This window comes from Ostrea edulis, chromosome 3 (genome assembly GCF_947568905.1).
Source record: "Ostrea edulis chromosome 3, xbOstEdul1.1, whole genome shotgun sequence".
Taxonomy (NCBI): domain Eukaryota; kingdom Metazoa; phylum Mollusca; class Bivalvia; order Ostreida; family Ostreidae; genus Ostrea; species Ostrea edulis.
Genome location: NC_079166.1, coordinates 91,749,019 through 91,764,722, shown reverse-complemented (window position 1 = coordinate 91,764,722; position 15,704 = coordinate 91,749,019). Strand labels below are relative to the sequence as shown.

Sequence of the window (15,704 nt, the reverse complement as noted above, 5' to 3'; positions counted from 1 at the left end):
AAAAAGGCAAAACAGTTAAGGGTTTCCATATTAATTTTCATTACATACACCACTAAAGTCATAAACCCCGATGTAGATTTTTATGAAATTCATTGGAAACAGTTATTTGTTGTTATTTTAATATAAAAACAACAAAATATTTTTTGAATTGCATTTATTTATCGGGAAACATGTCAATAACTAAAACACATGTCATTTTCAATATGTTCATCAAGTTTTAGAATAATATGTGGAAAATTATTGAATTAGCGTTATTCCCCAAAATGTTAAAAAACAAACAAATGTGGACGCATTTTCCTTATAGCATGGTTTACATATCATTTTTTCTGTTTATATTAGTAGAGTTACATCTGTTATAGTTATTCATGGGAAAAAATCCATACCTTTCCTTAATAATTTCAAATCTATAGCTTCCAGATTATGTATACCCCCATCAAAAACTGAAGTCTGGCACCATACAGCTGAGCTATTTAAATCACTCGGGATTAAAATTGTATGTAATTTCATGAAAAAACACAGATAATGATTCCTTATCACCTTGGTAAAATGTTTGTCAAAAATAAAGGAAATATATCACATTATGGACTTGATAAATAATTGAATGAAAACAGAGTTATTGTCCTTGGATTCAATATTTTGAAACATATCATTGACTATTCAAATATAACTAAGACTTTTGAAATATTTTATGGCTAACAAGATTTTTTACATTAACTATTGAAAAAGATTCCAACAAAATTTATGTTCCTATCATTAAATTATTGACTTTGCAAAATCCTATGACGTCACACGAGTGTGGAACTACGTTAACAACAAAAAAGTAAAGGCCCGCTTTAATTAATATCTTTTTATTGACATCAACATTCTTATATGCATTCACACGAGTTCCCTTCCAAAGGCAGGGCAATGGCTTAAACAAGTTATCAGTGATTTATTATGCAAGAACATGTCTAAATGCAAGAACGTGTCCATATATGAGATCGCTGGACAAAGCATATAGACCTCTGTTTTCGCTTCCTGTGAAAACTAATACAATGACCAATATTTTATTTGAACATCTTTGTAAATAAAGCCCACACAATATAAATGTTTGTTCATTATATATCACCGACTTACAATCTACAAGACTTGTATGATAAACATTTAGGCAGTAAAGTATGCTATATCTCTCAAACTACCACATTTTGGGTGTCAGATTTTATGGTATTGAAAATATTTGACAAATTTTTCTCTCAAAAAAGTTTCAGATATTGATGTTTTTATTTGTAGACAGATTCTCATTCAATGCTATTGTGAAAGAACTGGTGCTTTAACTTTCTGACAAATGTTTGTCATCTGCCTTAAAAAAATACAATGTTTCCTACAAGCCAAACATACCTGATAAACAGGTATATATATACAGTATGATTGTATTAAAACTCGCATGACCAGAGGAATCAGTCTCGCTGTGTACCCAAGAATCATCAGATGATGACATGCACACACTAATCAGCCATAACACATTCATCAGTAACTCCAAAATATATATAAATATGATATCCGTTAAGATCAGCAATGAAGTGTGGAATCAACCATGGAGTGGCAGCATCACGCAGTAGTCCTGTCATGATAAGCTGCACTGTATGTCCAGAATTTCTGCGTCACATCATAAGTTAGGTTTAGCCATGATAGTATGATACATCAATATTTTCTGTGTCGTATCATAAGTTTAGGTTAGCCATGATGTGCTGAACAGCTGGGAACAGGATGCACTCCGCACTCTGAGGGTGGTAGAAGTTCTGTAAGAGCTGAGAGATGGCCATGAAGGCGGGGGTCTGGGGTTGTCCCCTAACGGGCTCCATGTGCTGTATAGTGTTGGCACTGATGTCGTATAGCAGGGGCACAATGATGGACTGTGGGTCCTGGCCCGTGGGGGGTGGGGTAACAACACGGGTGAACTGTAGCTATAAATAGAACACAGGCCAATCAATTGTTTGTATGTATCTCCAAGACAAGCCGGAGTGCATTCAACACAGAAAATTTCATCTCCAGATTTACATAAATAACTTGAGATATTATCTGAGTTAGTTGCTATCACTGTTTTCTGTTCCAATAGTACTTGACATTCATGCAGAAAATACAGGCAAACATGTATATATATGAACATGTCATATTGGATGACAACCAAAACCATTTACAACATACTGTATAGGATTTTGACAATAAAGAAAATGATAGCATTTCAGAGAATTTTCTAAATTATAATACGATAGACCACAAAATGTTTGTCAATGTTATGGGGATGCAATTTTGCTCCTTGTTACAAAAGGTAAGATGTGTGTGTGTGGAGGGGGTTATTCATTCCCAGAACTCTACTCACCATGAGTAACATCTTGATCTGTTTGTTTTTTGCCACTGCAGCTGTTCCTGCAGGTGCCACAAACGCCGCATGTGGTGGCACGGTCAGGCACCACTGCATGGACCACTTCATCCCACTGGACTGGTTAGGACCCATCTACAAATGGAAGGATGAGATTAAAACCAGTTTATGTCTGAAGCAAGATGTCTGCATTCTGTAATTCTGTGAATAATATTTATCCATTTCATCAGTCAACATGTACATGTGATGTTGGGGGCCGGGTTGCACTTTTTATGGACTATTGTAAAAACCATAAACAAAGGCACTGTGACAATTCTGAATCAGCAAAACCACACCCCCTCCCTCCTAATTTGATGCCACTCCCTCAGAATGACAGGGATATGAATTACAATGTTATAGTTATCATAGAATTGAATGCACATTAGTTTACATATACACGAGAGACACGTTACATATACACGAGAGACGCGTTACACACACACGAGAGACACGTTACAAATACACGAGACGCGTTACACATACACGAGACACGTTACACACACACGAGAGACACGTTACACATACACGAGAGACACGTTACAAATACACGAGAGACGCGTTACACATACACGAGAGACACGTTACACACACACGAGAGACACGTTACACAGACACGAGAGACGCGTTACAAATACACGAGAGACGCGTTACACACACACGAGAGACACGTTACACACACACGAGAGACGCGTTACACACACACGAGAGACACGTTACACACACACGAGAGACACGTTACACACACACGAGAGACGCGTTACACACACACGAGAGACGCGTTACACAGACACGAGAGACGCGTTACACACACACGAGAGACGCGTTACACATACACGAGAGACGCGTTACACATACACGAGAGACGCGTTACACACACACGAGAGACGCGTTACACACACACGAGAGACGCGTTACACACACACGAGAGACGCGTTACACACACACGAGAGACGCGTTACACACACACGAGAGACACGTTACACACACACGAGAGACACGTTACACACACACGAGAGACACGTTACACACACACGACACGTTACACACACACGAGAGACACGTGGAATTTCTGAAGTAGCACTATACCAGTTCTAATCTCATGAGCTGGACACAGTCTTTGAGAATCCTGATGGGGGTCTCCAGTATTCTGCAGAAAGCTCTCAGGGCGTTTACTTTGTACGGAGGGCAGGCAACCTGTCAACAGTAGGACATCTCCATTTACGTGGGTGTAATCAAACATTTAATATAGCGTTGTCAGGTCAAACTCGGGACCGTTTCTTAAACAGCTACCACTGAACATACAAATAAGAATTCATAAAGATGAATAAAACCCAACATGTGACATATATTTTAAAAGATGTGAATAAATTTTCACTTTGTAAACTTTAAGATACTCAGTCATGTTCAAACAAGAATGAATATCCATTTTTTAAAACTTTATTATAAATCAACACTGACCAATAAATTGTATATTAACATTGAGCAATAAATTGTATATTAACACTGACCAATGAATTGTATATCAACACTGACCAATGAATTGTATACCAATACTGACCAATAAATTGTGTATCAATACTGACCAATGAATTGTACATTAATACTGACCAATGAATTGTATATCAACACTGACCAATGAATTGTATACCAATACTGACCAATAAATTGTGTATCAATACTGACCAATGAATTGTATATTAATACTGACCAATGAATTGTATATCAATACTGACCAATGAATTGTACATTAATAATGACCAATGAATTGTGTATCAATACTGACCAATGAATTGTACATTAATACTAACCTTAGAATCAAAGTACTGTTGGATGATGTTCAATACCTCCATACTCCACTGATCTCTGTGTTCTGAATCAAAGAAAATCCCGATACATGTGTATATCATATAATTAATAGATTTATCTGAATCAAAGTAAATCATGATACATGTGTATATCATATAATTAATAGATTTATCTGAATCAAAGAAAATCACGATACATGTGTATATCATATAATTAATAGATTTATCTGAATCAAAGTAAATCACGATACATGTGTATATCATATAATTAATAGATTTATCTGAATCAAAGAAAATCACGATACATGTGTATATCACATAATAGATTTATCTGAATCAAAGAAAATCACGATACATGCCTATATCATATAATTAATAGATTTAACTGAATCAAAGTAAATCACGATACATGCCTATATCATATAATTAATAGCTTTATCTGAATCAAAGTAAATCACGATACATGTGTATATCATATAATTGATAGATTTATCTGAATCAAAGTAAATCACGATACATGTGTATATCATATAATTAATAGATTTATCTGAATCAAAGAAAATCACGATACATGTGTATATCATATAATTAATAGATTTATCTGAATCAAAGTAAATCATGATACATGTGTATATCATATAATTAATAGATTTATCTGAATCAAAGTAAATCACGATACATGTGTATATCATATAATTAATAGATTTATCTGAATCAAAGTAAATCACGATACATGCCTATATCATATAATTAATAGCTTTATCTGAATCAAAGTAAATCACGATACACGTGTATATCATATAATTGATAGATTTATCTGAATCAAATTAAATCACGATACATGTGTATATCATATAATTAATAGATTTATCTGAATCAAAGAAAATCACGATACATGTGTATATCATATAATTAATAGATTTATCTGAATCAAAGTAAATCACGATACATGTGTACATCATATAATTAATAGATTTATCTGAATCAAAGAAAATCATGATACATGTCTATATCATATAACTAATAGATTTATCTGAATCAAAGAAAATCACGATACATGTGAAAATCATATAATTAATAGATTTATCTGAATCAAAGTAAATCACGATACATGTGTATATCATATAATTAATAGATTTATCTGAATCAAAGAAAATCACGATACATGTGTATATCATATAATTAATAGATTTATCTGAATCAAAGTAAATCATGATACATGTGTATATCATATAATTAATAGATTTATCTGAATCAAAGTAAATCACGATACATGTGTATATCATATAATTAATAGATTTATCTGAATCAAAGTAAATCACGATACATGTGTATATCATATAATTAATAAGGTGAGTTTACCTGATGTATATGATTCTACGTAATTGAATTTATGTATATTTACTTGGCATAAATCCAATGTGAATTTACCTGTTACATATTACTGTATCTTGTATAATTACAGTGAGCTTATGTGGTACATGCTGTTGTGGTTTACTCAGTACGGTGTACATGTATTCACTAATTCAGGATGCTGTTGTGATTTACTCAGTACGGTGTACATGTATTCACTAATTCAGGATGCTGTTGCGGTTTACTCAGTACGGTGTACATGTATTCACTAATTCAGGATGCTGTTGCGGTTTACTCAGTACGGTGTACATGTATTCACTAATTCAGGATGCTGTTGCGGTTTACTCAGTACGGTGTACATGTATTCACTAATTCAGGATGCTGTTGCGGTTTACTCAGTACGGTGTACATATATTCACTAATTCAGGATGCTGTTGCGGTTTACTCAGTACGGTGTACATATATTCACTAATTCAGGATGCTGTTGCGGTTTACTAAGTACGGTGTACATATATTCACTAATTCAGGATGCTGTTGCGGCTTACTCAGTACGGTGTACATATATTCACTAATTCAGGATGCTGTTGCGGCTTACTCAGTACGGTGTACATATATTCACTAATTCAGGATGCTGTTGCGGTTTACTCAGTACGGTGTACATATATTCACTAATTCAGGATGCTGTTGCGGTTTACTCAGTACGGTGTACATATATTCACTAATTCAGGATGCTGTTGCGGTTTACTCAGTACGGTGTACATATATTCACTAATTCAGGATGCTGTTGCGGTTTACTCAGTACGGTGTACATATATTCACTAATTCAGATTCTGTTGTGGTTTACTCAGTACGGTGTACATATATTCACTAATTCAGGATGCTGTTGTGATTTACTCAGTACGGTGTACATATATTCACTAATTCAGGATGCTGTTGTGGTTTACTCAGTACGGTGTACATATATTCACTAATTCAGATTCTCTTGCGGTTTACTCAGTACGGTGTACATATATTCACTAATTCAGGATGCTGTTGTGGTTTACTCAGTACGGTGTACATATATTCACTAATTCAGGATGCTGTTGTGGTTTACTCAGTACGGTGTACATATATTCACTAATTCAGATTCTGTTGTGGTTTACTCAGTACGGTGTACATATATTCACTAATTCAGGATGCTGTTGTGATTTACTCAGTACGGTGTACATATATTCACTAATTCAGATTCTGTTGCGGTTTACTCAGTACGGCTTACATATATTCACTAATTCAGATTCTGTTGCGGTTTACTCAGTACAGCTTACATATATTCACTAATTCAGGATGCTGTTGTGATTTACTCAGTACGGTGTACATATATTCACTAATTCAGGATGCCGTTGTGGTTTACTCAGTACGGTGTACATATATTCACTAATTCAGATTCTGTTGTGGTTTACTCAGTACGGTGTACATATATTCACTAATTCAGATTCTGTTGTGGTTTACTCAGTACGGTGTACATATATTCACTAATTCAGGATGCTGTTGTGGTTTACTCAGTATGGTGTACATATATTCACTAATTCAGATTCTGTTGTGGTTTACTCAGTACGGTGTACATATATTCACTAATTCAGATTCTGTTGTGGTTTACTCAGTACGGTGTACATATATTCACTAATTCAGATTCTGTTGCGGTTTACTCAGTACGGCTTACATATATTCACTAATTCAGATTCTGTTGCGGTTTACTCAGTACGGCTTACATATATTCACTAATTCAGGATGCTGTTGTGATTTACTCAGTACGGTGTACATATATTCACTAATTCAGGATGCTGTTGTGGTTTACTCAGTACGGTGTACTTATATTCACTAATTCAGATTCTGTTGTGGTTTACTCAGTACGGTGTACATATATTCACTAATTCAGGATGCTGTTGTGATTTACTCAGTACGGTGTACATATATTCACTAATTCAGGATGCTGTTGTGGTTTACTCAGTACGGTGTACTTATATTCACTAATTCAGATTCTGTTGTGGTTTACTCAGTACGGTGTACATATATTCACTAATTCAGGATGCTGTTGTGATTTACTCAGTACGGTGTACATATATTCACTAATTCAGATTCTGTTGCGGTTTACTCAGTACGGCTTACATATATTCACTAATTCAGATTCTGTTGTGATTTACTCAGTACGGTGTACATATATTCACTAATTCAGGATGCTGTTGTGATTTACTCAGTACGGTGTACATATATTCACTAATTCAGATTCTGTTGCGGTTTACTCAGTACGGCTTACATATATTCACTAATTCAGGATGCTGTTGTGATTTACTCAGTACGGTGTACATATATTCACTAATTCAGGATGCTGTTGTGGTTTACTCAGTACGGTGTACATATATTCACTAATTCAGATTCTCTTGCGGTTTACTCAGTATGGTGTACATATATTCACTAATTCAGGATGCTGTTGTGGTTTACTCAGTACGGCTTACATATATTCACTAAATCAGGATGCTGTTGTGATTTACTCAGTACGGTGTACATATATTCACTAATTCAGGATGCTGTTGTGGTTTACTCAGTACGGTGTACATATATTCACTAATTCAGGATGCTGTTGTGGTTTACTCAGTACGGTGTACATATATTCACTAATTCAGATTCTGTTGCGGTTTACTCAGTACGGCTTACATATATTCACTAATTCAGATTCTGTTGTGGTTTACTCAGTACGGTGTACATATATTCACTAATTCAGGATGTTGTTGTGATTTACTCAGTTCGGTGTACATATATTCACTAATTCAGATTCTGTTGCGGTTTACTCAGTACGGCTTGTATATATTCACTAATTCAGATTCTGTTGTGATTTACTCAGTACGGTGTACATATATTCACTAATTCAGGATGCTGTTGTGATTTACTCAGTACGGTGTACATATATTCACTAATTCAGATTCTGTTGTGGTTTACTCAGTACGGTGTACATATATTCACTAATTCAGGATGCTGTTGTGATTTACTCAGTACGGTGTACATATATTCACTAATTCAGATTCTGTTGTTGTTTACTCAGTACGGTGTACATATATTCACTAATTTAGGCATTATCTACCCGTGTTTTGTATCATTACAGTGCATTCTCGATGATTAAGTTGATCTTACCTGTACTGACGACATTAAGTTGATCTTACCTGGTACTGACTGGACATTAAGTTGAACTTACCTGGTACTGACTGGACAGAAGTTCATCTTACCTGGTACTGACTGGACATTCATGTGCAGACTCTGTAGGTTGTTACTGAAGGAAACATGAAACTGTAACGTCTCCACTTTAAATGAGATGATGTTGGGATCCGTGGACCGTAACGGGGTCAGCTGTAACAAAAGACATCACCATGAAATACAGCACTGTAACAGATCATTTCTAGAACAAGAGATGTGGACCAACATTGAGTAATGGTTGATGTGACTTACAGACTCAGTAATGGTTGATGTGACTTACAGACTCAGTAATGATTGATGTGACTTACAGACTCAGTAATGATTGATGTGACTTACAGACTCAGTAATGGTTGATGTGACTTACACACTCAGTAATGATTGATGTGACTTACAGACTCAGTAATGATTGATGATGTGACTTACAGACTCAGTAATGATTGATGTGACTTACAGACTCAGTAATGATTGATGTGACTTACAGACTCAGTAATGGTTGATGTGACTTACAGACTCAGTAATGATTGATGTGACTTACAGACTCAGTAATGATTGATGTGATTTACAGACTCAGTAATGGTTGATGTGACTTACAGACTCAGTAATGGTTGATGTGACTTACAGACTCAGTAATGATTGATGTGACTTACAGACTCAGTAATGATTGATGATGTGACTTACAGACTCAGTAATGATTGATGATGTGACTTACAGACTCAGTAATGATTGATGTGACTTACAGACTCAGTAATGATTGATGTGACTTACAGACTCAGTAATGATTGATGTGACTTACAGACTCAATAATGATTGATGATGTGACTTACACACTCAGTAATGGTTAATGTGACTTACAGACTCAGTAATGGTTGATGTGACTTACAGACTCAGTAATGATTGATGATGTGACTTACAGACTCAGTAATGATTGATGTGACTTACAGACTCAGTAATGATTGATGTGACTTACAGACTCAATAATGATTGATGATGTGACTTACAGACTCAGTAATGATTGATGTGACTTACAGACTCAGTAATGGTTGATGATGTGACTTACAGACTCAGTATAGATTGATGTGACTTACAGACTCAGTAATGGTTGATGTGACTTACAGACTCAATAATGATTGATGTGACTTACACACTCAGTAATGATTGATGATGTGACTTACAGACTCAGTAATGGTTGATGATGTGACTTACAGACTCAGTAATGATTGATGTGACTTACAGACTCAGTAATGATTGATGATGTGACTTACAGACTCATTAATGATTGATGTGACTTACACACTCAGTAATGATTGATGTGACTTACAGACTCAATAATGGTTGATGTGACTTACACACTCAGTAATGGTTGATGTGACTTACAGACTCAGTAATGGTTGATGTGACTTACAGACTCAGTAATGATTGATGTGACTTACAGACTCAGTAATGATTGATGATGTGACTTACAGACTCAGTAATGATTGATGTGACTTACAGACTCAGTAATGATTGATGTGACTTACAGACTCAGTAATGATTGATGTGACTTACAGACTCAATAATGATTGATGATGTGACTTACACACTCAGTAATGGTTGATGTGACTTACAGACTCAGTAATGATTGATGATGTGACTTACAGACTCAGTAATGATTGATGTGACTTACAGACTCAGTAATGGTTGATGATGTGACTTACACACTCAGTAATGGTTAATGTGACTTACAGACTCAGTAATGGTTGATGTGACTTACAGACTCAGTAATGGTTGATGATGTGACTTACAGACTCAGTATAGATTGATGTGACTTACAGACTCAGTAATGGTTGATGTGACTTACAGACTCAATAATGATTGATGTGACTTACACACTCAGTAATGATTGATGATGTGACTTACAGACTCAGTAATGGTTGATGTGACTTACAGACTCAGTAATGATTGATGTGACTTACAGACTCAGTAATGATTGATGATGTGACTTACAGACTCAGTAATGATTGATGTGACTTACAGACTCAGTAATGATTGATGTGACTTACAGACTCAATAATGGTTGATGTGACTTACAGACTCAGTAATGGTTGATGTGACTTACAGACTCAGTAATTATTGATGTGACTTACAGACTCGGTAATGGTTGATGTGACTTACAGACTCGGTAATGGTTGATGTGACTTACAGACTCAGTAATGGTTGATGATGAGACTTACAGACTCAGTAATGATTGATGTGACTTACAGACTCAGTAATGGTTGATGTGACTTACAGACTCGGTAATGGATGATGTGACTTACAGACTCGGACTGAATCAGCCTTGGTAAATTCCTCCTAAGGAACACACTGCCTAGGAATCTCTCCAGGGGAGATAAAGACACTGCATATGGCATGGACTGCGGTCGATTAGGGGTCAGGAGGGTGTCGAATGCATCATGTGACAGCAGGGTCGGTATGGAGGCGGCCCAGGCTCGCTGTGGCAGCATACGTGTGGTGTGACTTAACACTAACAGAGAAAAGTTACGAAACATAAACAATGATGTTGACAACGAAAATAACATGTTGTGTGAATAAAAACTAATCCTTTTACTTGTGTGAGATTCAAACTCGTGCTAATGCATGCTCCATTATACTTTCTGCAACAACATGCATTTATATAGATCTCACATTTACAAAATTCAACTTTAAATTCTATAGATCATGAAGAATATGTCTTACAGCAGAAATAATCCACTAAAATATCAACAAGAATTTGAAGAGAAGAAAAGGATCAGCAAATTGAACACATGCAGCGACAAAGCTTCAAATCCCGGAGTTCAATTCCCCGAAACTGTCGCACATAGAGCTTACAGTCCTCTTCAATACACTAAGCAACATACCAGTCATATGGAGTGTGTTTAGCATTCAATTTCTCTTTTTATTTTCAAGAGCTTTAGTGATAGAATTCTAATATGCTAAAAGAAAAGGCCTTCATGGTATAATCCCCAGATACATATGTAAAGTTTATAGGGAAATATTTCTACAACTTACAAAATTGAAAATCATCTCCATTGTTTCCAAAATGTTTAGAGAGAACCTCTGGAAAACATTTACATGTGAATGACTTTCACAAATTAACAAATTTTGTAACTTTGAAATCACTTGTTACTAATCAAATTATCAAATCATGTCAAAAACATTCTGTCATTGGTGAGATAATGTGTGTAATATCTTGTATCATATGATTTACTAATAATGTTGGCCTCTGACCTAAACATTTTTTACCAACATCCACACATTTTAATTAAGCTTGCTTAACCTTACCTGTAAATTTGCTGGGACCTATGACCTACCGTTAAACGAGAAATGATTGAATGGGAAAGCTGTGGTTATTACCTGTAGATTTGCTGTGACCTATGACCTACTGTTAGATGAGAAATGATTGGATGGGAAAGCTGTGGTTATTACCTGTAGATCTGCTGTGACCTATGACCTACTGTTAGATGAGAAATGATTGGATGGGAAAGCTGTGGTTATTACCTGTAGATTTGCTGTGACCTATGACCTACTGTTAGATGAGAAATAATTGAATGGGAAAGCTGTGGTTATTACCTGTAGATCTGCTGTGACCTATGACCTACTGTTAGATGAGAAATGATTGGATGGGAAAGCTGTGGTTATTACCTGTAGATTTGCTGTGACCTATGACCTACTGTTAGATGAGAAATAATTGAATGGGAAAGCTGTGGTTATTACCTGTAGATTTGCTGTGACCTATGACCTATTGTTAGATGAGAAATGGTTGGATGGGAAAGCTGTGGTTATTACCTGTAGATTTGCTGTGGTCTCCATCCTTCACCTGTGTCTGGGGGGAGTGTAGTGCTGGGTTACCCGGTGAGTGGGCTGTATGTCTGGAAGCAGGAGATGGACCTGCCACTGAGGGCGAGTTTGGCCAGTTTCTCTGTACCGGTGATGGCATGGCAAGACTAGCACTGGTGAAAGGAGATCCAACATCTAAACCTGTCAATGATACACAGCTTATAGGGGGATCCAACATTTAGACCTATGAAACATTTATGCCAATTCCACAAAACAAAGGCTGAGAATAACTAGTGGGTATTGTTTTTTACAGATGTCTCCCCTTCAAAGTTTGATTGTCTAATAACCGGGGCAACAATAATGAGTGCAAGCGTAAGAGGCAATAACAACGGCTTGCATCAAAATCAATGGGTCAAGGTAAAAAATTTGGTACAGTACATCTTGTTTTAAATCTGCCTTCCATGTTGTAAGTTTAAAAACCTAGTGTCAAAGGGTTCCCAGGTTATGGTCTGGACTATACTTTGATGTAAAAGAGTGACCTTGACAATGTAAGTAGGTCAAGGTAAAAATGTTGGTAATGTGCACCCCCTCCTCAATATTGCCTTTCCATATTACAAGTTTGCAGTCTTGATGTCAAACAAATCTTAGTTATGAAATCATCAAGGTTTTTTTAAACATGACATTGAATGAAGAAATGGGTCAAGGTTAAAAAATTTGGTACAGTACATCTTGTCTTAATGTCTGCTTTCCATGTTGTAAGTTTGAAATCCTAATGTCAAAGGGTTCTCAGGTTATAGTCTTGACTATACTTTGATGTAAAAGAGTGACCTTGAATGAAGAAATGGGTCAAGGTCAAAGATTTTGGTACAGTACATCTTGTCTTAATATCTGATTTCCAAGTTGTAAGTTTGAAATCCTAATGTCAAATAGTTCTCAGGTTATAGTCTTGATGTAAAAGAGTGACCTTGATACTGTAAGTGGATGAATGTCAAAAACGTTTGTGGTGTGCACCCCTTTTCCATATAGCCTCTCCATATTCCAAGTTTAAAGTTTTAATGTCAAACGGTTGTCAAGTCAGCTTTTGGTCTGGACAATATTTTGACATAAAAAATTGACCTTGACTTTATAAATGGGTCAAGGTCAAAAAATTTGGTGGAATTCCCCCTTTCCTCATTCCCCCTTCTCATATTCTAAGTTTGAAGTCTTAATGTCAAAGGGTTCTAAAGTTATGGTCTATTAATGTTTTTCTTAATTTGACCTTGAATGAAGAAAGGAGTCAAGGTCAAAAATTTTGGTGCATGTATCTATGTCCTCTTGCCACGTTCCAAGTTTGAAATCGTAATGTCAAAGGGTTCTCAGCTATTGGCCTGGACTAGATGTTGACGTAAAAGATTGACCTTGACTTTCTAAGTGGGTCAAGGTCAAAAGTTTTGGGCGCGGGCACCCCTCCTCCATACCATCTCTTTATGTTCCAAGTTTGAAGTCTTAAAGTCAAAGGGTTCTCTAGTTTGGGCCTGGACAAAATTTGGTTGAAGAAGAATGAGAAGAAGAAAAATGACAAAAACAATACATGTACGTCTCCCCTTTGAAGGGGAGACATAATTACAGATAACACATCTAGCATTGGATGAAACACTGGATCAAAACAATTCACACTATATCACTTCAAAGAATGCTGATCTTAGATTCAGAAAACAGGCACCATTTTTAGATTAGGGCTATTCCAGAAATAAATACATGGGGGGGGGGGGGGGGGGGCACCTTTTGTATATACCAAGCACCCATAAAAAAAATATAAAAAATTACCCCATGACCCATCAAATTAATAAACTCATTTTACAATGACCCATCTAATAAAAATAAAAAAACTAACCAAACCCACTACAAAAATATTTTTAAAAATGAAAACGGTACAAATCTCGCGAGGTTTTCGGGACAAACATTCTAGTCAATGACTCGGTAATGCCTGTGCGACATTGTATCACAGTAGTTCTGAAGAAACGATGTCACATCAACAATCAAAGGCATCTATGGCGGGAATGTTGGAAAGATTGGGAGTCCAAACGATGCTATTATCATGAAATGGGTATGGATGTTTTTCCACGAATCGTTCGTCTTCTAATGGAGCCCGCGCCCGGAGGACTCTATATCACCATCACACCGACTGATAAATATAACGCATCGGTACCCTCGTATAAATCAACTAAAGTTTGCCTATTTTTATTAGAAAACGGAGTACCTATTGGTTTCAAAATATTCCCAAAATCGATGCACTGTAAACTGTAATAATCTACAGAACAGAGTTCGCCGCCATCACGTCCAAAGGGACCCTAATAAACGCGCCTCTAATTTGAAGAGTGCCGTAATGGGAAGTTATGCGTTGCAAAGAGTGACAACTCGAATAGTTCTATGTTACTTCCGATTTCGAAAGCAGCATTTCGAAAGCACGTTTTCAATTTTCCCTCCGATGTTTTGTAACCAACACGACAAGAGCGACAATAAAAATATTCTGAAAACTCAACACCCACGTGGCACAAAATAAAACAATAGAAACTACCCACTACCCATAATAAATATTTTTTTAACAGTCCAACCACGGACCAATTAAAATATGAAAAAATACGACCACCCACACAAAAAAATATCGTTTGCCGCCCGACCCCCCCATTTGATCATTTCTGGAACAGCCCTTATTAAATTTAATCTCTACCTTGAGGTCCCATGAATCCAGACGCTGGACTCTGCATGTGTATCCCGAGAGACTGCGGTGAAGGGGCCGGTACGAATGCACTGGATCCTGGGGACGGAACGTGAAGCTGGGGGTTCCCGGGGGACCCCACGTTCAGAAGAGTTCCAGGGGAGGGAGTGCCAATCAGGGCAGTGGAGGGAGAGGGAGTCACCTGTAATGTACATATATACATTTATCACTGTAATGTACATATATACATTTATCACTGTAATGTACATATATACATTTATCACTGTAATGTACATATATACATTTATCACCTGTAATGTACATACATACATTTATCACTGTAATGTACATATATACATTTATCACTGTAATGTACATACAGTAAAATATCTGTATCTCGAATATGGTTTATCTCAAATACCCCGCTTGAGTC

At 36.3% G+C, this 15,704-nt stretch overlaps 1 protein-coding gene across 4 annotated transcripts in view; it reads right to left on the bottom strand.

Moving 5' to 3' along the window:
• Positions 1-832: 832 nt before the first annotated feature.
• The window catches only part of LOC125674490 (mediator of RNA polymerase II transcription subunit 14-like), a 42,932-nt gene continuing 28,060 nt past the window's right edge, over positions 833-15,704 (bottom strand). For 2 of the 4 annotated variants that reach the window (XM_056159405.1, XM_056159407.1), the window contains 9 exons: positions 15,284-15,473; positions 12,583-12,774; positions 11,806-11,853; positions 11,076-11,281; positions 8,814-8,934; positions 4,207-4,268; positions 3,485-3,592; positions 2,360-2,494; positions 833-1,943 (listed from right to left, as the gene is read on the bottom strand). In XM_056159405.1, coding sequence (XP_056015380.1) covers positions 1,701-1,943; positions 2,360-2,494; positions 3,485-3,592; positions 4,207-4,268; positions 8,814-8,934; positions 11,076-11,281; positions 11,806-11,853; positions 12,583-12,774; positions 15,284-15,473 — 1,305 coding nt within the window. In that variant the 3' untranslated portion in view covers positions 833-1,700. Of the gene's footprint in view, positions 1,944-2,359; positions 2,495-3,484; positions 3,691-4,206; positions 4,269-8,813; positions 8,935-11,075; positions 11,282-11,805; positions 11,854-12,582; positions 12,775-15,283; positions 15,474-15,704 lie in introns of those variants that run through there. The other 2 variants (XM_056159406.1, XM_056159408.1) reach the window with 2 other exon arrangements.